The sequence below is a fragment of the Heterocephalus glaber genome, unplaced genomic scaffold, assembly GCF_053883595.1.
Source record: "Heterocephalus glaber isolate CG9 unplaced genomic scaffold, H.glaber_assembly_v1.0 deba00001729, whole genome shotgun sequence".
Classification (NCBI taxonomy): domain Eukaryota; kingdom Metazoa; phylum Chordata; class Mammalia; order Rodentia; family Bathyergidae; genus Heterocephalus; species Heterocephalus glaber.
This window is the reverse complement of record NW_028258440.1, coordinates 4,542,197-4,566,425: the sequence shown is the minus strand read 5'-3', so window position 1 is coordinate 4,566,425 and position 24,229 is coordinate 4,542,197. Positions and strand designations below refer to the sequence as shown.

Sequence of the window (24,229 nt, the reverse complement as noted above, 5' to 3'; positions counted from 1 at the left end):
AGTTTCCACTGAGTTGGGGAAGGATACTAGTGGAACAGGCTCAAGGGAAAATCTAGAAGTTTAATTTTGAACATTTTAAGTTTGAGATGTCTCTGATTTTCAAATGGAGATAGCTAGTAGGAAGTTGGGAATGAATTTGGGGCTCAGAGGCTAGGTCTAAACTCAAAGTATACATTTGGGCATCATTCACGTATAGTTTTTAAGCTACAAGATTAGATGAGATCATCAAAGGGATGATTGTAGATTTTAAAAAAGGTTCAAGGACTGAGTCACAGGGGTCTCCAATAGTAAGTCAGGGAAGACAGGAGAAGACTGAGAAAGAACAACCAGTGGGGTGGGAGGAAAACCAATAGTATGGTGTCCTGGAAGCCAGATGAAGAAAGTATAACAAGGACCAAAAAGTAATCAACTGTGTCATATATTGTTATTAGATCAACTAGAAGGAGAATTGAGAACCAACCACTTGACTTAGCATCGTAAGGTCATTAGTGTTCTTAAACAAGGGACAAGTTGATAGAGACACAGGAACAATAACATCACAGAAGGGGAGGTAAAATAGAAGAGCAGAAGGACTAGCAACAGCTGTACAATCTTTTGGGGGACTTTTGCTGCTAAAGAATGTACCAAAATGCAAACTCCTCTTTTTCTTTTCAATTTTTGAAATGTTGGGATGCCTCAGAGTGTGGCACATAGTATTGCCTTTTGATTTATATTATCTCTCTGGGTGGCTGCGGTCATTCTCTCACCTTCAAATGACTTGAGGTTTTAAGAAGGACGAAGGGGTCAATAGTACTAAATAAAGCAGAGCTGTAAAGTAATTTAAGAACTTAAAAAGTATACATTGGGTCTATTGCGCATTCTTTAAGTAAAAGTGCATTAGAATGATTCACCACAGATTTAATTTCAGTGCATTCCAGGCAGAAGCATGCCAGTAGAGTGTGTACTCAGAGTTTGGCTGGAGGGGAGTGGAAGGAGTGTGAGGTCAGAAAGCAGTTGAACCTGACTGAAGGGTGGGTATGTGGCAAGTAGAAATGAAAGATTGAAGAAAGTCACAAAACAGAGCAGTTTGAGGTCAGGAGTTGGACTACGAATCTGTGGGCAATGAGAGCCCCAGGATAATTTTTTGGCTCTGTATATGTGACAAGCATCTGGATGAAGTGTCAGGTGGAACAGGGGGGAAGGAATTGATGGAAAAGATTCTTTCTAATAAGCAACAAGATTTGGAAGCAGACTAGGTGGTGAATAAAGACACTGTGAGTGCCTCTGAATCATCAGACCTTAATATTGCTGAGAGGAACTTTGGAGTCAGAGGTCAGTGAGTGTAACAGAATATACCAGAGGCAGGCCAGAGAAAGTGGTGGAGTTATAATCAAGGCATTGTTAGGGGGCAGGAGTTGTGGGCCCTTCAGAACATAAGGGGTTCAGTCATACCAACTCCCCTGTTCTGTCTTCTACCAATCTTTTGGCCTCACCTTCACAAAGACAAGCCTTGTCACTGTTAGCAGTAATGGCACTTTTTGCCATGCTTTTATTTCAGTAAAGAACTAAGGACTTTAGGGGTTGAAGGGAGGGCAGGGGAAGGGGGAAAAATAAGAACCAAGAGAGATTATGTAAAGGTGCAAATTTCCAATGATGAATGTCATTATATTGTATACCTAAAATGTACCAATAAAATTAATTTAAAAAAAGAACTAAGGGAAGTACCTCAGTCAGTGTTTTTTTCCCATCCAATTAATAACAAGGCCCCTTTTCCTCAAATTCAAATTCTAATAAAGCAAACAGAACACCAGTGTATTTTAAGCATTGTTAGTAGTATTATTTTTGAATTCAATTTGAAAGCCAGGTTCCTTCCTAGAAGCCACACTCTTATTGGCACTAATGGCTCTGTCAGCATTCTTGGTCCAAAGATAAAGAACTACAGATTGAGCTGCGTGTGTATAGTGCTTCTCTCTCGCTCCATGGCACTGCCAACTCACAACTAAGAAGGCATGGCTTCAGGTAGAAAAAGGTCATATATTTGCAAGATTTCTATTTCTTTCATTAGAGATTATGAAGTTACAACCTCTTTAAACCACATATTTTGACATGCATTCAACGATTGCTGAACAATGTGGTCTGTGTGTTATAAACAAGGAATCTGTGCTATTCTTTGGAAATTTAGAAATTTAAAATTCCTAAAGTCACTTATTGCCCTTGACCTGGACATTTTAGGTTTCAGCCATCCTGTTAGCTTAGACTTGACTAAGGCAATGTAAGCCTAGTGCAGGCTTAGTACACTATCTGTAGATGATTAAATCAACATGATTTTACCTTTTCATAAGCAGAAGGTTTTAACCCTTTCAATGCCCAAATTCATGGTTTTTGACATGAAAAAGGTACTGTCAGGGATACAGAGATTTCTCCAATCCAAAAGCAACACAATGGAAACAAAGGAGGAAAAGGCCATTGCACATTTGTAGGAACAATAGAACTCAGAGTAAGAGACAAAGATATAACAGCACTGCCCATTCACTGAAGCACTAAACACAAGTCTAGGAATGGCTATTTGAGCTGGCAAGTAAGGCCTACAAAGGACATTTTATTCTCAGTTCCCTGACTCTCCTTGTGGTATGCCAGCTCTTCTCCCAGTACAGTTCTCTGAGATGTTGGCCTCCTAGACTTCTTATTGGTCTGGAAGGATGTACCCTGTTGAAAACCAAGTTAAAAAACTAGAAGGCGCCCAGTCGCGCGGAACACATGCCGAATCAGCCCGCTACAGACAGACAGGTCTGTGCACGCCCTACCGAGGTCCTGAGAAACGCAGAAGACGCCTAATCACCCCACTGCAGACAGGCAGGTCTGCCCATGCCCTATCTAGGTCCTGAGTCACACAGAACACGCTGAATCAGCCCGCTGCAGACAGGCAGGTCTGTGCACGCCCTAACGAGGGCCTGAGTCGCGCGGAAGATGCCTAATCACCCCGCTGAAGACAGGAAGGTCTGCCCACACCCTACCAAGGGCCCCAGTTGCGTGGAACACAGGCCGAATCAGCCTGCTGCGGACAGGCAGGTCTGTGCAAGCCCTACCGAGGTCCTGAGTTGCGCGGAAGACACCAAATCACCCCGCTGCAGACAGGCAGCCACCTGATTCCACACTACAAAGACACAGAGGACACCAGACCACCAGACCAAGGTACAGAGTCCTACTGTTCCCGGCCCAGAGGTAGGGGCTTCTGAGCCGTCGTCCCACTGCTCCTGACCCAGAGGGAGGGGCTTCTGAGCCACCATCCCACTGCTCCTGGTCCAGAGGAAGGGGTTTCCTGGCCACCATCCCTCTGGCTGCTCCCAGCCCACAGGAAAGGGCTTTTGGTTCACCATACCTACCGCTGCTCCCGGCCCCTGTCCCACCTCACCCAGCTCAGAGGAGGTAATCTGGGCAGGCGCTAAGAGCCCCCCCACCCAGTCGAAATGAGAAAAGACGTAAATAAGTCTCAAAATCAGACTTCCAGATCACCTACAGCAACCCCAAAGGGAAATGAGATGGAACACTCTGATACTCAACCACCTGGACCCACTGAACTGGCAACAAAAGGGGATATGGAAAAAATGAAATCAGAAATAATTTCTCAGATAACAGGAGAAATTGTGCCCCTAGTGCAAGACATGATTAATAAATCTAGAGAGGAGCTGAGGAACATGATGGAATCCCAAAATAAGAAACAAATGGAATCCATAAAACAGATGCAAATAGATTTCCAGGACATGAAAAACTCCACTGAAAGTCTACACAGCAGAATGAGCCAATGTGAGGACAGAATTTCAGATATAGAAGATAAGATTGCAATTAGTGACCAGGAAAAGAAAAATTGCTTCAAAATTATAAGGGAACATGAGAAATCAATCCAGCAGCTGCTAGATGATGCAAAAAAGAATGACATAAGACTGATTGGGCTCAATGAAGAAACAGGAAAGAGTGCAGATGACATAAAAAATCTCTTCACAGAAATAATGGCAGAAAACTTCCCAAGCAGGGGAAAAGAGCTTGACATACAGATAAGTGAGGCATATAGGACTCCAAATACCCTTGATCAAAAAAAATCTACACATAGGCATATAATTGTTAAGATTCCAGAAACACAACAGAAGAACAAAGTTCTCCAAGCAGTCAGAGAAAAGAAACAAATCACGTACAAAGGAAAGCCCATCAGAACCACAGCAGACTTCTCAACACAAACCATCAAGGCAAGAAGAGCTTGGAGGGACATATTCCAAGCCCTAAAAGAAAACAGCCTCCAACCCAGATTGATGTACCCTGCAAAACTATCTTTCAAAATGGATGGAGAAATAAGATACTTTCATGACAAAGAGCACCTTAGGAACTTCGTGAATACCAAACCAGCACTCCAAAGAATTTTACACAATATCCTAGGAACAGACACTGAGGATCACAGCCCCAGGAAGCAAAGCAGAATGAACCCATCTGGCATGACAAGAAATTAAAGGTAAAGGGGGAGAACCCAACAAAAAGAAAAAGTCATGGCAATGACAAGTCAATACATTTCAGTTATAACCATCAACGTTAATGTTCTCAATTCACCCATCAAAAGAAATAGACTGGCAGAATGGGTCAAGAAGCAAAATCCAACACTATGCTGCATACAAGAAACACACTTAATTCAAAAGGAAACTCATAGACTGAAAGTGAAAGGGTGGAAAACAATACTCCATGTGACAGGAACCCGAAAAAAAGCAGGAGTAGCTATCCTCTTGGCAGATCAAGTAGATTTCAAACCAACACTGATTAAGAGAGACAAAGTAGGACACTACATCCTTGTAAAGGGAAGAATCCAAGAGGAAGAGATGACAATCATAAATATCTATGCACCAAACACTAGTGCACCCAACTATATAAAACAAATACTAACGGACATGAAAAGTCATATATGCACTAATACAATTGTAGTGGAGGGGCCTCAACACCCCACTGTCACAAATAGATAGATCAACTAGACTAAAAATAAGTAATGAAATACTCGAACTCAATCGAACTCTTGAACAAATGAACTTAACAGATGTTTACAGAGTGTTCCACCCCACAAAATCAGAATACACATTCTTCTCAGCTGCACATGGGTCATTCTCCAAAATAGACCACATACTCACACATAGAACATGTTTAAGTAAGTGCAAAGGAATTGAAGTTATCCCCTGTATATTATCAGACCATAGTGCGATGAAATTGGAGATCCATAGCAAAAGAAACTCAAAAAATTTCATAAACGTGGAAATTGAACAACACACTTCTGAATAACCAATGGGTCACAGAGGAAATTAAAGAAGAAATCAAACAGTTCCTTCAATTAAATGACAATGACAATACAACATATCGGAATCTATAGGACACAATGAAAGCAGTCTTACGAGGGAAATTCATAGCAGTGAATACGCATATTGGCAAAACAGAAGGGGCCCAAATAAACAACCTGATGCTGAACCTCAAGCTTCTAGAAAAAGAAGAACAGGACAACCCCAAAGCTCATACAAGGGAGGAAATTATAAAGATCAGAGGAGAAAGCAATGCAATGGAGACTAAGAGGACAATACAAAAAAATCAATGAAACCAAGAGTTGGTTCTTCGAAAGAATCAACAAAATTGACAAACCTTTAGCCAACCTTGCCAGAAAAAGGAAAGAAAAGGCCCAAATCCATGCAATGAGGAATGAAAAGGGTGAAATTACAACAGACCCAGCAGAAATCCAGAGGATCATCAATACCTACTTCCAGAACCTATATGCCAATAAGACGGACAACACAGAAGAAATGGACAGATTCCTAGATACATACGAATTACCAAAGTTGAACGAAGAAGACCTAAAAATTCTGAACAACCCAATATCAACCAATGAAATTGAAAATGTAATTAAAAACTTATCAACTAAGAAAAGCCCAGGCCCTGATGGCTTCACTGCTGAATTCTACAAGACATTTAGAGAGGAACTGCTGCCACTACTGTTTAAACTCTTCAATGAAATTGAAAGGGAAGCAATACTCCCAAATTCATTCCTGGAAGCAAGTGTCACCTTGATGCCAAAGCAGGAAAAGACCCAACTGAAAAAGAGAACTATAGGCCAATCTCACTAATGAACATAGATGCAAAAATCCTTAATAAGATACTGGCAAACAGAATGCAGAACATCATCAAGAAGATCATACACCCTGATCAAGTGGGATTCATCCCAGGGATGCAGGGATGGTTCAACATACATAAATCAATCAATGTAATACACTATATCAATAGGGCCAAGGACAAAAACCATATGATTATCTCCATAGATGCAGAAAAAGCATTTGACAAAATCCAACATGCATTTATGATAAAAACCCTACAAAAAAGTGGAATAGATGGTCTCTACCTCAAACTGATAGAAGCCATCTATGAAAAACCAACAGCCAATATCATACTAAATGGGCAAAAACTGAAATCCTTCACACTAAAATCAGGAACAAGACAAGGATGTCCACTATCACCACTCTTGTTCAATAGAGTTCTGGAAACATTAGCCACGGCAATTAGACAAGAGAAAGAAATAAAAGGAATAAAGATAGGTAATGAAGAAATCAAATTGTCATTATTTGCAGATGACATGATACTCTATATAGAAGACCCCAAGAACTCCACCAAAAGTCTTGTAGACTTAATAACCAAATTCAGTCAAGTAGCTGGTTACAAGGTCAACACACAAAAATCAATAGCTTTCCTCTACACAAATGACAGCCTCACTGAGAGAGAAATAGGGCAAATAATTCCTTTCACAATAGCATCCAAAAAACTGAAATATCTAGGAATCATCCTAACGAAAGGAATCAAAGACCTTTTCTCTGAAAACTATGGCACTCTGAAAAGAGAGATTGAAGATGATATCAGAAAATAGACAGACATCCCCTGCTCCTGGGTAGGAAGGATTAATATAGTGAAAATGGCCATACTTCCAAAACTGCTATATAGATTTAATGCAATTCCAATTGAGATCCCAGCAGCATACTTCATGGACCTCGAGAAAACAATCCAAAAATTCATTTGGAGCAAGAAGAGACCCAGAATAGCAAAAGCAATTCTAGGTAACAGAGACATGGCAGGGGGTATCACAATCCCCAACCTGCAACTCTACTACAAAGCTACTGTGATAAAAACAGCATGGTACTGGCAAAGAAACAGACCTGAGGACCAGTGGAACAGATTAGAAGATGCAGAAACAATGCCAGACACACTCAGCCATCTCATCTTCGATAAAGGAGCCAAACACCGTCACTGGAGGGAAGATAGCCTCTTTAATAAATGGTGCTGGAAAAATTGGGCTTCAACTTGCCAAAGATTAAAACTAGACCTATATGTCTCACCATGCACTAAACTAAAATCAAAATGGATTAAAGATCTAAATATTAAAATAGAAACTCTGAACCAGTTGGAACAGAGAGGTTAGGTAGAACCCTTGAAGACATCAGTGTAGGAAAAGATTTTATGAACAAAACCTCAGTTGCTCGAGAACTAGCACAAATAATCAACAAATGAGATCTCTTCATATTAAAAAGCTTCTGCCCAGCAAGAGAAACCACCAGCAGTGTGAAGAGACAACCCACAATGTGGGAAAAAATCTTCACCTGCTCTTCCTCAGACAAAGGTCTACTATCTCGAATCTATAAAGAACTTAAAAAGATCAGACCTAACAAATTTAAAGACCCAATCCAAAAATGGGCATCTGAAATGAACAGACATTTCTCACACAAAGAAGTAGAAATAGCAAATAAATACATGAAAAAATGTTCAACATCACTGGTCATTCGAGAGATGCAAATGAAAACAACGCTGAGATTCCACTTTACTCCAGAAAGAATAGCTGCTATCATGAAATCAACCAATAACAAATGCTGGCGGGGCAGTGGGGAAAGAGGAACCCTGCTCCACTGCTGGTGGGAGTGTAGACTGTTGCAACCACTGTGGAAATCAGTATGGAGATACCTCAAAGAACTAGGACTGGAAGTCCCATTTGACCCTGCTATTACACTGCTGGGGATCTTCCCCAAAGAATTAAAAGAATCATACCACAGTGATATATGTGCACCCATGTTCATAGCAGAACAGTTTGTAATAGCTAAAACTTGGAAACAGCCCAAATGCCCATCAACTGGAGACTGGATAAAGAAAATGTGGTTTTTTAATAAAATGGAGTACTACTCAGCCACAAAAAATGAGAAATTAGAGACATTTATAGCTAAATGGATGCACATTGAGGCAATACTCTTAAGTGAAATAAATAGGACACACATGTGTAAATACCGAATAGTTTCTCTGGTGTGAGAAACTGAAAGTGTAAATAAGGACTAAAATGTATAATAGGTAATGTGAAATAGGAAGAAAAGGTGCAAAGGGGAAGGAAGTGGGAGGGGTAGGGGAAAGGATAGAAGGGAATGGGATTAATATGAGAAAATGGAAAAATAGGAACAAAATCTTTGTAAATAGGGAGGACTGGAGGGGTTGAAGGGAGGGCTGGGCAAGGGTGAAAAATAAGAACCAAGAGAGAATATGTAAAGGTGCAAATTTCCAATGATGAATGTCATTATATTGTATACCTAAAATGTACCAATGATTAGAATGAATAATCGATAATGTAAAATAGGAAGAAAAGGTCCAAAGGGGTAGGGGTAGTGGGAGGGGCCGGTGAAAGGCAAAAAGGGAAAGGAAAAAATGCTGAGAAATGGAAAAAATGGAAATAAAGTGTTTGTAAATAGGGAAGGGTGGAGGGCGTGAAGGGAGGGCTACGAATGGCGAAAAAATAAGAACCAAGATGCATTATATAAAGGTACAATTCCCAGTGAGAAATGTAATTGTGTTGTATACCTACAATGTACCAATAAAAGAATTTAATACAAAAAAAAACACTAGAAGGCATTAAGATCAGTTTGTAGTAGCAAAAGTGTTCAAGGGGATATGTCTAACCCTGACTGATCCTGAAACCTTAGTTACAAGCAGATCACACCAAGTGCTGTAGCATCTGGATCTCTGCTAGGGTCTAAATCATGCTTAACTGATGGTTAAGTATTGGTCTGAAGTCACATGTCAAAAGTTCATGTTTATTTTGATAAGGTTTTTTTCATGTGAATAGGTCTCTTTGTATCACAGCAGGAGCTCCCTTGGTATGTCACCTAGCATCAAGAGGACTATGGAAAAAACATTAGTGAGGCTTAAGTCATGAGCAGAAGCAGCTCACAATCATTTGAAGTATATGAAACTCAAAATGGATCTAAAGAAATTTTGAGTCAATTTTTGGTGGCACATTTTAACTTAACTATCCCTATCTTTACTGATATTTTAATGTGAGTCTGAGGAGAAGCCTCTTCTCCTTAGAGAATATAGAACCAATAAGACAAGACAGATGTCTAGACTGTTTTCATGTGAACTGTGTTGACTGGATGGCTATAAGTAGTTTGACTTAGCCTTAATATTTCTCTTTGCCCTCCCCATAAGTTGAACTACACCTCACTCTGTATTGCTGCTCATCAGTTGAAACAGCAGGAGTTGGAACGATGTGTGACTAGCTGGTAGCAGTGGAAAATTCCTAGCACCAAATACAAATTATCATGTGCCTCAGGTAGGCTCAGACCATGCTCAAGTTCTGCCATCACCAGCATGTGGGCCACTTATGAGAACACTACAAATGACAGTGAGGAGCAATTTGCACTGGGTGCCTTCTTCTCAACTAACACACTTGAATTCCCTACCAGATGGCATTAGAAACATGTAATATTACTTGTGTTGCAACCAGCACACAAAACCAGTGTTCTGTGTATAAAATGCAGCTTTGCCCAGTGAGAAACAATTTTATCTTCTGTTTTCTAGGTGAAGCTTCTGTACATACATTTATGAAGCCCCTAGGTATTCTTTTGAAACTGATGAAAGCTCTCATACACCAAGACATTGTGATTTATATGGGAAAAAGCAGAACAGTACTTGGGTTGGGAGGGAAGAGTGTGCAGCTTTTGCAGTGTATGATCTCTTTTACTACTGGCATATCTGGAGGAATTGGTGGAGGCACTATTCCCAAACCAGGCATCATTGGAGTTATTGGTGGAATTCCAGTCATCATTCCAAGAGCAGGATCAAAGTCTAAAAAGGAGAGGAAAGAGAGATTAGTAAATGGCATCAGGCAAGGTCAAGTAGAGGCAAAATGTTGTAAGTTTCTAAGGCAAAATATTTTTTCCATTTAGTTTATTGGTACATTTTAGGTGTACAGTACAGTTAAATTCATCATTGGGACCTTGTACCTTTACATCATGTATCTTGGTTCTTATTTTTTCCCCATTCCCCTGCCCTCCCTTCACCCCTGTGGCAAAATAGTTTTTTAAAAAACATGGTGCGTAGTATTGTCAGGTCTTAAATATTATGTTACAGTTGTATATTTCCCTTTGGATAGGGCTGGTTTTTCTTTCCTTTTTGATTAGGGCCTATGTAAGTCTCTACATCTCATTTTGATATTCAACATCCTTTGTAATATGACTGCACTTTGTCTAGTGATCTTGCTTCCATTAGTTCCCAACACACACCCTCAACTCAGTTCCAACCAGGCTTCTTGCTATCCCTTGTACATATGTTCTGTTTACAGTACAGCACGGTGTTAAAAGCACACATATCAGGCAGACTTGGGTTCTATTTCTACCATTTGCTAGCAATATGAACTTCCATTTTCTCAGCTGTAAAATAGGGTTCATAAGTCCTACCTGACAGGGAGCTGGGAGGAGTAATTAAAATGACGAATGTAATGTGTGTAGCATAGTACACAACACAAAATGCCTCAGTAAATTAACTACTCTTTGTGCCTTTGTTCATGTTGTTCTCCCTGCCTAGAATCATTTGAGCCTTCCCAAAACTTTCCCATTCTTCACGGTCTAGCTTAAGTCTCACTCTCCTTGAAAAGCTTTTGCAGATAATTTTGGTTCATTCTTAACTCTTTGTCTAAAAACTTTTCTTTATCTGTTGCTACTGAATTTTATTTCATTTTATGTGGCCTTTTGTTTCATTCAGGGATGCCTTAAGGAGGTGTGACAGTGCCCAAACACTTTTTGAGGGGGCTTCTCTCTGTACACACTTTGATTCGACCCAAATCAGCATCAGCTGCATTCTGGCAGAACAATCTCATGTGATACCATTAAAGAAATCACTTCATCCATCTGGAGCGATTTACTTGTCTGGCCCTTCTCCTGGAACCAAGACTCTGGGAGGATTCCACAGGCATGTGTCCTGAAGCTTTCTGGAGCATCCAGTTGATTCCCTATGTGGGGTAGAGGACTGGCAAATGTCACAAAGGGGAGAAATGGATACTGAAGTCCATGTGGGTCTGATTTGAGATTGAGGCTCCTTATCCAGATGAAGCAGCTAACCTCCTCAGGAGGGAAATTTAAGAAAACATCAGGAAATAGAAAATTTCAGAAAAAGTGATTCTTGTGGCTGGAACACAGGTAGGACATGCTCTGGAATCAGGGCATTTACCTATCATGGGACTGACCATGCTGGCCAGTCAGCACTGGAGAAGGATTTAGAACATATAAAGATAGACTTTCTAAAGCATGGTTCCCTAAGGTATGGGCCTAGGGCAGGGGCCTCACTTGCCTGGGTCTAAGGTCAGTACTGATTTCATTGTTTAAATTTCATTTCTATATAAAAATGCAAATTTTTGAGAAGGGAGTGCACTCTGTTTTCCCCATCTCTCAAACCTGTCCTCACTATAGAACCATACACAATGTACTGTAAACAAAGAAAATACTGCATAAAGAGTTCTGGTAATGCAGGGGCAGTTGCAGTAGTAGTAGCAGGCTTTACTCCCAAAAACTTCACCATGCTCACCACACAGGTCAGAGGGGGAATGTTTGTAAGGATGTCTTCAAGGAAACCCTGAAGTCCCGGGGTAGTTTTTCTAAGACGCTAGAGGAAGTGGGCCTAAACAGCAGGAAGAACCCGTGTTTCCCACAAAAGCAGAGCTTCAGGTCCAGCAGGCCCAGTACGAGGGAGTCCCGTATCTAGGCAGATGGGCAAGTGGGTGGCACACAGGCATCTCCTGTTATAAACCCAGCCCAAGCAAGCTAGGGCATCTGTGATTCTCTTATATGCCTGTCAGCCTGAGACAGACCTTCAAAAGGTCTGTCTTAGCCTGTCAAGACCTTCAAAAGTTTTAGGAGAAAAAATGTCTCCCAAGAGTAATGTTTTTAATGAAAACATATACGTTTAGCACTCATATGTCATCTCACTCAATATGCATGTACACGTACACCCACATTCACACACACGCACACACACACACACACACACACACACACACACCTCCTGTGGCTTTCATATCTCTACTCTCCTCCATATACAGTGATGGGACCTTAACGAAAGTTTAATATCTCTGTGTTTCCATTTCCTTTTTAGTAGAAGTGGGGATAAATAATAACATTTACCTTAAAAGATGAAAGGACAGAACAGATATGAAGACCTCTGGCATGAAAGGCAGTCCTGAATGGTAAGTTTTCTTTCTTCCATTCAAGATGTGCAATTATACTGCTAAATTCACTGGTTCAGACACTCATTCTGACATTACACAAACATTTATGATAGGCTTTCTATATGTTAGGCTTTATGCAGGGGATGGGGTGTCTAGTTCCCTTTTGGTCTTAGAGAATTTAAGGTCCCTGGTACTTGTGTTCCTATGCTATATAATAAAAGCACTTTGGTTCAGAATGCCATTTATGTCTTTGGAAAATGACATTCCTAATGCAGAAGATTTTGGAGAAACTGTTAACATTATCTCCTCCTTTTACAAACTATTAATTTTTGTTAGCAAAAGATCAGATTAGATTATGTGTCAAACAATCCCATCTATTTTCCCCTCCTATGAAATGTTTGTCTACTTTTTATTGTTCTGTCTGCCTCCTCATTGTTATTCATATAGCTCTTTCACTCACAACTCTACCTTACCGCAGATTACAGAAACATCACTTCATTAAACAAGTTCTGCCACTTCCACTGAGAAAGAAATGCCTGTCTCCAGGTTCTGTCCACTAATACATAGAAATAAACATGAACAAATAAGATAAATATAACTTCTGACTGATGTATTCACCACTCTGCTGTTCAGTGATTACATTAATATTTTATAAATTCATTTAAAAGCAAATGCATTCATGACATATGGCTAAAGCCAGAGTAGATAAACTCCTTTTCTTTCTTTTGTTCAATATGCCAAGAATTCCATAGGGTACAATGCCCACCAAGGCTTGCTAGAGTGCAGGTTGTACACGACATTTCAAAGGCTCCTATTGCATTGACTGTTTCTTTGGTTTATCTTTAACCATTAAATGCAAAAGTGGATTTTCAATGCCAATCAAAAGAATTGAAATCATGGGCCTTATACAAGTATTGCAGAACCTAAATAATAAAAGTGCAACTTAAAACACACTGGGAAATTCTCTCCTTTTTCCTGGCACCTGACCTGGTTTGAGGTGTATAGCCAACAAGTACATACTATTGGCGCTTACATTAGAAATTCAACCTTCTGAAGGAAATTTGAAATCATACAAAGGTGCCCTGGAAAAGATCAAGGCATCATCCAGTCTTTTTCATAACAAATAACCTGTTCAGTTTTGCATTTAATACTGTATCTTTTCTTTTAGCATCCTTTCCCATATCCTTCTTCACTCTTGGCATGGCCATTGCTGGACAAGCCATAGGAATTGGTTTGTATTTCCTGTTCTGATTCATGCACTTCCCAAAATCCCAGCTTATTTGAGATGCTGCAAATACTGGGTTAGTCAAGCCAGCCTGTTCCTCAGAGCTACAGCTCTACCATATGATTTCAAGTATGTTTCAGTGTAGTCTTGTACCTTTCCACTAACAAGCAACTTACACAACCTAGCAATGTTATCCTCTATCTTCTGCACACATCTAAACCAAGGAATTGCAGTAAAGACAAATACCATTTTTGTGCTGCTATACAGTTGTCTGCATGTCCATTTGCTCAATATTTGAATGTCAGGTCCTGTGCCAGGTATTGGATTTGAAGGAGTAAGACAAAATTTTTGACCTCATACTCTACTTTGGAAACAGACACACAGAGTTAAAATGCTGAATCATCAATTATTATCATCACCATAATTGTTTGTTGAATGCTTACAATGTGTTAGGCTCTGTGCTAAGTATTTTATATAATCTGCATTCGAATAGACCTGAGGGGGAGATATTATTGTTATCCTTCATCATTTTATAGATGAAGAAACTAGGGCTCAGAGGGGTTTAGCTACTTGTTCAAGTTTACACAGCCAGTAAAAGGCAGAACTAGGATTCAAATTCAACTTTATCTAACTCTAATGCTCTTAACCATTATACTGCCAGTCAATGCATTATGACAGTTATTTTAATGAATTAATTTAATTGCAGGCATAAAATCAAGCAGGTATGATATGTGATCAAAAATATGAATGACAATACTTTAAGAAAATATTTGGTTTTTTTGTATTAAGTTCTTTTATTGGTACATTGTAGGTATACAATACAATTATATTTCTCATTGGGAATTGTACCTTTACATAATGCATCTTGGTTCTTATTTTTTCCCCATTCCTAGCCCTCCCTTCACCCCCTCCACCCTTCCCTATTTACAAAGACTTTATTTCCATTTTTTCCATTTCTCAGCATTTTTCCTTTCCCTTCTCTCCTTTCCCCTGCCCCTCCCACTACCCCTACCCCTTTGGACCTTTTCTTCCTATTTTACATTATCGATTATTCATTCTAATCATTGGTACATTTTAGGTATACAATATAATGACATTCATCATTGGAAATTTGCACCTTTACATATTCTCTCTTGGTTCTTATTTTTCACCCTTGCCCAGCCCTCCCTTCAACCCCTCCAGTCCTCCCTATTTACAAAGATTTTGTTCCTATTTTTCCATTTTCTCATATTAATCCCATTCCTACCCCTCCCACTTCCTTCCCCTTTGCACCTTTTCTTCCTATTTCACATTACCTATTATACATTTTAGTCCTTATTTACACTTTCAGTTTCTCACACCAGAGAAACTATTCGGTATTTACACATGTGTGTCCTATTTATTTCACTTAAGAGTATCACCTCAATGTGCATCCACTTAGCTATAAATGTCTCTAATTTCTCATTTTTTGTGGCTGAGTAGTACTCCATTTTATAAAAAACCACATTTTCTTTATCCAGTCTCCAGTTGATGGGCATTTGGGCTGTTTCCAAGTTTTAGCTATTACAACTGTGCTGCTATGAACATGGGTGCACATATGTCACTGTGGTATGATTCTTTTAATTCTTTGGGGAAGATCCCCAGCAGTGTAATAGCAGGGTCAAATGGGACTTCCAGTCCTAGTTCTTTGAGGTATCTCCATACTGATTTCCATGGTGGTTGCACCGGTCTACACTCCCACCAGCAGTGGAGCAGGGTTCCTCTTTCCCCACAGCCCCGCCAGCATTTGTTATTGGTTGATTTCATGATAGCAGCCATTCTTTCTGGAGTAAAGTGGAATCTCAGCATTGTTTTCATTTGCATCTCTCGAATGACCAGTGATGTTGAACATATTTTCATGTATTTATTTGCTATTTCTACTTCTTTGAGAAATGTCTGTTCATTTCAGATGCCCATTTTTGGATTGGGTCTTTAAATTTGGGAGGTCTGATCTTTTTAAGTTCTTTATAGATTCGAGATAGTAGACCTTTGTCTGAGGAAGAGCAGGTGAAGATTTTTTCCCACACTGTGGGTTGTCAAAGAAAATATTTGTTACAGTAAAAGACACAGTGTCCTTAATCCCCTTCAAAATATTTCCTCACTTTGAACATACCTATCCCATCATTCTGGCTACTTTCTGAAGTAGTTCTGGAAATCTTTTATGTCTTTAGTTGTGCTGTCAAGGCAGCCTTGATGTCCTGAATCAATTCAAAACATTTACCATTCTTGGTCACCCTGACTTTGGGAAGGGTCAGAAGTTGCATGGTGCCAGATTTGGTGAATACGGTAGATGAGGATATGCTGTAATGTTTTTACAAGCCTGCTTTTCCACTGAATGACACTCAGCAGCAGCATTTACTGTGGTTTTTATCACAACTTATAAAGATACCCATGAAAGAAGATGTGTGGAACTGCTTCATAAAGTGGCAAGAATGATGGAATATATGTGTTTGAAGTAAAGGAGAGTATTTTGAGGGGAATTAATGGGAATGTGTCTTTTACTGTAATAAATATTTTAAAATTTAAACAGTGTATATTTGGATCATATCTCATATGTTGAAAAACACAGCATATGAGCAAAAAATGGTTCTATACAATTTTTTTCCTAGTTTGGTAGATTAGAGGTGGATAAAAATTCTCTGATAGTCCTCCTATCAAGAGATGAGGTCTATGATCCCCTGGCCACTTTGAATCCAGACAGGCTAGAACTGTTTTGACCAATAGAATATGACAGAAGGAATGCACTGTCCTCTTGCAGGTCTGAGCCTTAAGAGATAAGTGATTTCCACTTTTTCTTTTTGGGAGTATGTGCTAAAGAAGCTTTGAGTCGCCATGTAGGACATCTGATTACCATGCTGGAGAGAACATGTGGAGAGTGTCTTAGAGTAAATGGAAAGAAAGAGATCCAGCTGAGCCCAGTGTGTTTTTAAAAAAATTAATTTTATTGGTACATTTTTGACATACATAATGATCACATTCATCATAGGGAATTGGTACTTGTACATAATATATCTTAATTTTTTCCCATTCCTTTCCCTTCCCTACCCTTCAATCCTTCTTTTCCCCTCCATTTACAAAACTTTGTTTCTACTGTTTTTCTTTCATTCTTTTAAAATTTTATCCCTATTTCCTTACTTCTCTCCCTTCTTCCCCCTCTTTGGTTCCTCTTCCCATTTGAACATTTTCTTCCTTCCCAATATCTATCCTCCATTTTGGTCCTTATTTACCCTTGGGTTTCTCACACAAAAGAAACAATGTGATATTTAAACATGTGTGTTCGATATATTTCACTTAATATGTTCTCAAGGTGCATCCATTTACCTAAAAATGTCTCGTTTATCCTTCTTTATGGCAGAGTAGTCTTTTATCTGTCCTTACCAAGATGCTACACATGAGTGAAGTCTTGGAACCTCCAGACTAGCTTGCCACAATTGAAGTATCCCAAGTTGATACCATATGGAACTGAATCGCCTGTTTGAGTCTTGCCCAAATTTCTCATCCAGAAATTCTCAATCAGTGTAATAAACTGATTGTGGCTTTTATTCATTTATTTTTTTATTTTTGTGGTTCTGAGATTAAGCCAAAATTTTGCACTGAGCTACATCCCCAACCTTTAGTTTTTTGGGGGCTCAAACTTGTGATCCTTCTGCCTCAGAAGGATCCTAGAGTACTGAGATTAAGGTCATCACACCCCGCTAAAACTGTGTTTTAAGCCACTAAATTCTAAGGTAGTTCGTTATATAGCAATAGACAAGGAGAATACCTAGTATGGCCAACACAGGGTGTGATCGGTTAGTAGAGTTCATTATTTTTAAAGGACAAAAATAGACAACTAACCCCTCTAACTAGACTGACAATGATTTTCTCAGATTACTGAAAAGGCACTTTGGGATCCTGTAGGGTCCTAGAACTACAGTGTGGAGCAACTGTTGTCACTGTATGTTGCTATGTGGAAGGGCCAGTTGGAACAATGTCAGTCTTCGATGTACTAAGACTACTGTTGTCTACAAAACCCTAGAAACCTTAGAGATTTCCCATCTTTTCATATCTGACAAAGATATTATATGTACCAAGTTTATGGTCCAATCCTTAATGTTTTCTGGCTGGACAGAACACCCTAGTTATTGTCCTATAAAATGCAACTTCCACTTTCATGGCAGTAGTGAGAAATAGTACCCACAATATTAGCTACTCATCAATTACTTATGAATTCTCAGCTTTCATATACATCATCTAACTTAATCTTCACAACAATCCTAAGGGATAGGTAGTGTTATTATTTCCTAGTTCACAGATGAGGAAAATGAAGTTCATAGGGATAACATAATAACACCGCACAGTATGTGGCTTTTACTAATCATGTACCTAACCATTAGTCTACATTTCTCTTCACAATGCTTATGGGTTCAAAGAAAAACAAAAGATGCTCTTGGTCAGATTAATCTTAGTATTACCTACTCATCTCTGTAGTGGGCCTTTACTTATTCCTGGCCCTAGGACCTCCTATTGAGATATTTAGTACATGTATTTCCACAGTGTAAGGTAACTTAGGGACCTTTTAAAAACTTCATTGTCTCAACTTTGGCCACAGAAGCTGGAAGTGTGGTAATGTATGAACTGCAGGTAGGCAAAGATAGGAAAGGACACATTTACTATCCTGCTTGCATTTCAGAACTGAACCCGAGCTCCAGCTGGCCTCTTCATACCCTCAGAAAGGCTGTGCCTCCACTTAATGATTTCCCATCTAAGACCCCCGGGCTCCATAAAGGCACTTCTAATATTTTAGGTGTTCTAGACACCCTTGAGCCCCTGGAATTAGTTTGTACTAAGTATAAAACCACTGAAATTCAACCACAGATTACTCCAAAGTAAGTGTTCCAAATAAGATCTAATTATATATGCACAATTAACCTATTTTATAGAAAATTATGATTCTAATCCAGCTACACATTTCTGGGACATTATTGTTATTTCTTTGGAATTTCTAAAAAGCTCACTGGAAATTAGGAATTATGCCTGGGTATTGATACATTTTAACCCATTACAGTCCTGAGGGTGTCCTCTCTACACTGATCCCTTAGAAGATATTTTTAGGCAGCCAACCTGAACAGAGAACTCAGATTTCTAAGGACAGCCTGGCTGAGCTGTAAGATGGCCCTGGATTTATTACTTGCCCTCTTGGAAGCACATATTCCCAGAGTTCTGCACAATGTCTCTCAAATTCCCAGAAGCATTTGTGAAACACTTGTTTCCACTTTTTTGGAAAGTTGAGGCAGGGTCTGGCTCATGTACAATGTCAAGCAAGCTAGCAAACTGGGATTGGGCTGCTTATGTGGCACTATTTCAGTTCAGTCTCTCCCTAGTATATCTCAATTTAGATTCCAAATTTCCACCTATCAAGCTTCATTCCTGTAGTTCGCAAATGTCTATCTTTCTATTCCATTTTCCTCTTACTACTTCCTACTCATCTACATAGGCACGAGATCATGCCCTCAACACTCTTCCTGGGATGCTATGAATATCTTTGAAGGGGAATTAATGAAAATGTTCCATATTATCCATGGTTCCTACATTTCTGGATGTTAGAGATGAATAAAATTATGTACATACATATACATAAGGTTGCTAACCTCTTAATTTGCCAAGTAAACATGCGTGATAAAAATAACAGAGAAAGTAACCAGTATACCATTCATGCAATTCATAAAAGGCAGAAAATTGTAAAACCAAAAATATACGAAGTCTATAATCCCAGAATAATGGGAAGCCCTTTCAATCAAGCAATTTAGCTTCATGCCAAATAAACTATATTTTTAGTTTTTTACATTTTTGTAGCAGACTAGGCAATGTATTATTAATTAGTCCTGAGCTACATACTAATGTTTGGGCTTTTTTAGATCACTCAAGTATTTCATTTAGTGTGAACCCTTCTATATGAAAGTCCTTGTGAAAACTTTCTTCCACAACCAGAATATCAGACATCCCCAGATTAAGGGCCATGGAAAGGACTAGCATATTTTCTTTACATGAGAAATGCAAATTATGTAACTAATTAGGTTCTCCTCTTTTTTATTCTGGCTGCCTGATCACCAGTGTAGCTCAACTTCAGAAACTGAGTGGGATCCTATGACCTGTACATCTGAATTTTAATTAACTTCCCTACGTGGTCTTCATTTTCTATTCTCATTTATATTTTCCCAGATGCTGATTTATTTATAGCCTTTTTTCTTATACTGTAATATTTATTGTAAGTAGCTTAAAGGTCTTTGTGGAATGGGGTGATATAGTTCCATTTAGAATTATCCAGTGTTTCCATAATATCTCCTCTTTTACACCTTCCAGTCAATGAGGCACTGTTTCCTCTGCCTACATTATTCTTAGTCTATTTTGTGTACTCCACTCCTATATATCCTTGGACACTTAGCTCCAATATTAACTCTTCTGTGAATCCTCCCTGACCATCACCATTTACCTAACCCTCTCCCCTCCCCTCACCTTGGCTAAAATAATGCTTTTGTGCAAATTTCTATTCTGACACTTGCTACATTGTAGTTTAGAGGAGTCAGTATGAGGGCAGGAATCTTTGTATTTTTGGTCACCACTTTCTATGGCAGGCCTTAGTAAATATTTTTGTATGAATGAATAAATAAACAAATACTCTCCATCAGACCCTTCCTAATAGTTTCCATAGGAAATCTTTTTTTCTTTTTCTTTTTGGTACCAGGGATCAAACTCGGGTCCTTGTGCTTGCACAGCAGGCGGCAAAACCACTGAGCTAAATCCCCGGAGAAATCTTTTTTTTTTAAGTGCCCATTCCTATTACCATGTATTTGTTTATTTCAGCTAGTCAAGGCTGTGTAATTGTGATCTCAAAGATCTTTTACCCATCGAACTTCATGTACTTTTCATTTTTCTTTTGAGACAGGGCCTTGCCATGTAGTTCAGGCTGGTCTTGAACTCACTATGTAGCCTAGGCTGGCCTCAAACTTGCAGCCATTCTCCTGCCTCAGCCTCCTGAGTACTAGGATTACACGTGTGCACCACTATGTCCAGCAAACTTCTTGTACTTTTCTGAAGGCTTTAAGTAGCTTAAAATATTTCCACATCAAACTAGCTCCACAGCATTTCTTTAGACACACTATGACAATGAGTGGTTCAGGATTTATTTTTGCATAGTAGTCCTTGGGAGACATGACTCAATACCTGATGAATACCTGATGTTTACTGCCCCATTAATCTGGCTATGTAAGTGTGGGGGCATGCATGATGTCTTGGAACCTAGCTGAGTATCTCTGGTGCAGACATACTGCATGGGGAGTTTTGAGAGTAACTTGCTTTGGAGAAACAATAATTCTGTTTGATATCATATTTTATATATTGTTGGCTCTTAGTTAAGTGTTCACCATGATGATGAACAGTATTCTTTCTTAGGACCTTACCTTATTTGCCACTGAAAAGAACTTGTATTTGTGGAAGATGTTTGAAATAATACAGTCCCAAGTCCAGGGCTCCTCAAAGAGCTTGCAGAAAAATTGGCCTGTCATGAGACATATAACCTCATTCTTTCTTTCTGTTCTCATCAGAGTTGGCCTTCTGGGTTCAGTAAGAGCTGTCTCCTTAAGAATGTCAATGCTCATAGATGGGCAGGGGCCTGCTCTGGGAATAAGGTTCTGAGTCCACATTTTGCCACTATCTCTCATTAGGGTGGAATCACTACAGTGGACACATCATCCTGAGGGACTCTTCCCCTTTGAGACTTCACAGGCTCCACACTTAGCTGTTGATGAATTTTTAATTGAGGGATAAATAAAGGAAGCAGCAAGTAGTAATTCGACAAGTATCCCTTAGTGGGTTCATTTTTAGTTTCATCTGGGATGACCGGGGCAGAACAATTCTCTTTAACCAGAGGCCTTGCTTTGCATGCTTCTATTCATGTGAAAACTAACATTAGTCTTATTTGAGCAGTTTGACAAAGCAAACACTATGGCAGAAAAGATAGCTGCAAGAGGGGAACCTCCTGATCTGTTATCACTATTTATTAACTTTGTGGAATAGCAGTTCCACAAGACATCATGATAGATGAAATGCAGCTCTGCACCAAACCCTAGAGATGGCCTGTCTCTGCTCTCTACTCAACAAATATAATAATTACACCAGGCACTGCCTTCCTGACAAGTGTGTGTCCAAGAGACTCAGCATCCATGATGGTATAGATTTGAGCTCTCTGGGGAAGTCAAGAAGACTAATGTGTCCTTTATTTTTCATCAACGTCAAAGCCTTTTCTATTGTCACACAGGCCAGATGAGACAGGACAAAGACCCTTCTTCTGGCTCAGTAGGAAATTACCCAGAGGAGGAAGAAAAGTAGCTGAATTACTGAGCCATCAACAGGTGACTCCAACGAAGGGTTCCATGAGAGTTTTTTGCTACACTTTTTTTATTTTAAGGAATCTTATGGCTTGAGGCAGCCCATTCTCCAGACTTTGACAAGTAGAAGGGCAGGCAGCAGTCGAGTGTGGTGCTAATCTTCCACTTTGGTGGGGCTTCCCACTAGATGTACAAGGAACAATCATGAGCACTGTCAGATGCATACTGTTCTCTTCACCTGCCACAGTGCAGTGTTTCACCTGGGAAGAATTTCACTGTCACGTTCATTACCCTTCACTGCTATCAAGGGCACAAATGATCCATAATTCAACTTTTTTGTGAGCCATATACCATATGTGAACTGGAAAGTATAATAATAATCATAGCTGAGTTAACTGAGGGATTACTGCAAGCCATGCATCTTTCTAAGACTTTACATGTATTAACTCATTAATTCTCATAGGTGGTATTATCAGCTCCAGAAAGAGAGGGGTTAAGTGACTTTCCAAAAGTCACAGCTAGTTAGTGGCAGATAGGGATTTGAACCTAAGCAGTCTGAACCAGAACCGATGTTCTACTCTCAGTGATAAAGAATTTTACATCCAGGAGAAAATCAGTATATGCAAGTGACTGTATACATAGTTTTACAATGAATATCATAGACTGATGGTATTGCCCATGTGCTTTAAGACAAGAGGGGAACCACTAGACTCAATATTAGGTTTCCTAAGTTTTCAAAGAGTCAAGCAACTTTCCTTGGAGCATAGAGGTAATCAGGGTCACTGAATCACAAGGTTGAAGGAGACTCTGAGAAGCCAACCTGTCATTTCTTTACAGCTATTAAGGAAACAAAATGTAGGGACAGTGGGATGTACACAGAAATTAAAACCACTCTTGAGATTTCAAATTTCTGATTAGCTTCCACATAGCATTCAACTACTTTCAATTTAAGTGAAAGTTTAGCAGCCATTTCAAAGAAAAATGTTATTACTTCCCTTACCTCAGTGAGTTTATAGTACTATTAATAGTAATAATAGTAATAATTATGAGTTTATAGTACTATTAATAGTAATAATAGTAATAATTATGACATTGAACATTTGAGTGATTATTATATGCCAAACATTGTGCTAAATATATTATTTAATCTTCACAGCAAGTTTTGAGGTACACAATATAATTATCCCCATTTTACAGATAAGCAAACTGAGGTACAGAGAAATCAAATAACTTGTTTAAGATCATACAGCTAACAAGCAACAGGCAAGGACTCAAATCCAAGTAATGTGACTCCAAGGGCTGTTGTTAAGCACTAAACAAAGTACTATCTCTGTAGTGCTAGCCCTCTGAGCAAACTAAGAATCCAATTTGCTAGCCATATTATCAACCCCAGCTCTAACTTTAAGCCTGTGATGACTGCTTGGAGGAATCTTTGCTTTCAGTGCTAGGCCTTTTCTGTTTCATATTATAGATGAATGAATAAGTACTGAAAATTAATTTGTGCACACAGATCTGTGCTTAGATGTGGTCATTTACAAATAAGCTGACATCAGTTGACATTTTGTCCCCTGGGGCCGAACAGAGCCGGCAGGGCCAAGTGGGGCCAAGTGGTTGCAGGCTGACCGGGACCTGCTTGCTCTGGCTTGCTCCACCAGCTTTCCACCAGCCACCAGGACAGGGTGAGGAGGACTCCCCCGGGCAGGCCTACCAGCTGATGACTGGGCCCTGCAGGCACCTCCAACAATACCCGCCCCCCCCCCGCCCCAGCCTCTGGGCTTTTGGTTGTGCAGCTACTTGGTTACACACTGCAGAGGCACAGGAAGACAAAAGCCATTGTCCTGAGCTCCAGAAGTGAACAACAGAGAGAGTGCCTGTCTCAGGCTCCCTGATGAAAACAAGCCCACTGGAAAAGTGAAGGGAATCTCTGCAATAAAGGTACACCAGACCACCGTGATTGGTAAATTGGAGGGATTATCAGCTCCATTCAGAAACTGGACTTTCTTCAGGAGAAAAGCAGTTGAAATCTGCGGTAGAAACTTGCAGAGTGCAACCCTGCAGGAGGACAGGGAGCTCAGCTTGGGACTTGCAACCAGAAATCTGCCTGAA

At 39.6% G+C, this 24,229-nt stretch overlaps 1 protein-coding gene across 14 annotated transcripts in view; it reads right to left on the bottom strand.

Moving 5' to 3' along the window:
- Positions 1-24,229, bottom strand: part of Enox2 (ecto-NOX disulfide-thiol exchanger 2) — a 344,879-nt gene that overhangs the window by 87,149 nt on the left and 233,501 nt on the right. For all 14 annotated transcript variants that reach the window (XM_087199818.1, XM_004860065.4, XM_021240586.2 and 11 more), the window contains one exon: positions 9,985-10,140. In XM_087199818.1, the coding sequence (XP_087055944.1) occupies positions 9,985-10,140 (156 nt within the window). The remainder of the gene's footprint in view (positions 1-9,984; positions 10,141-24,229) is intronic.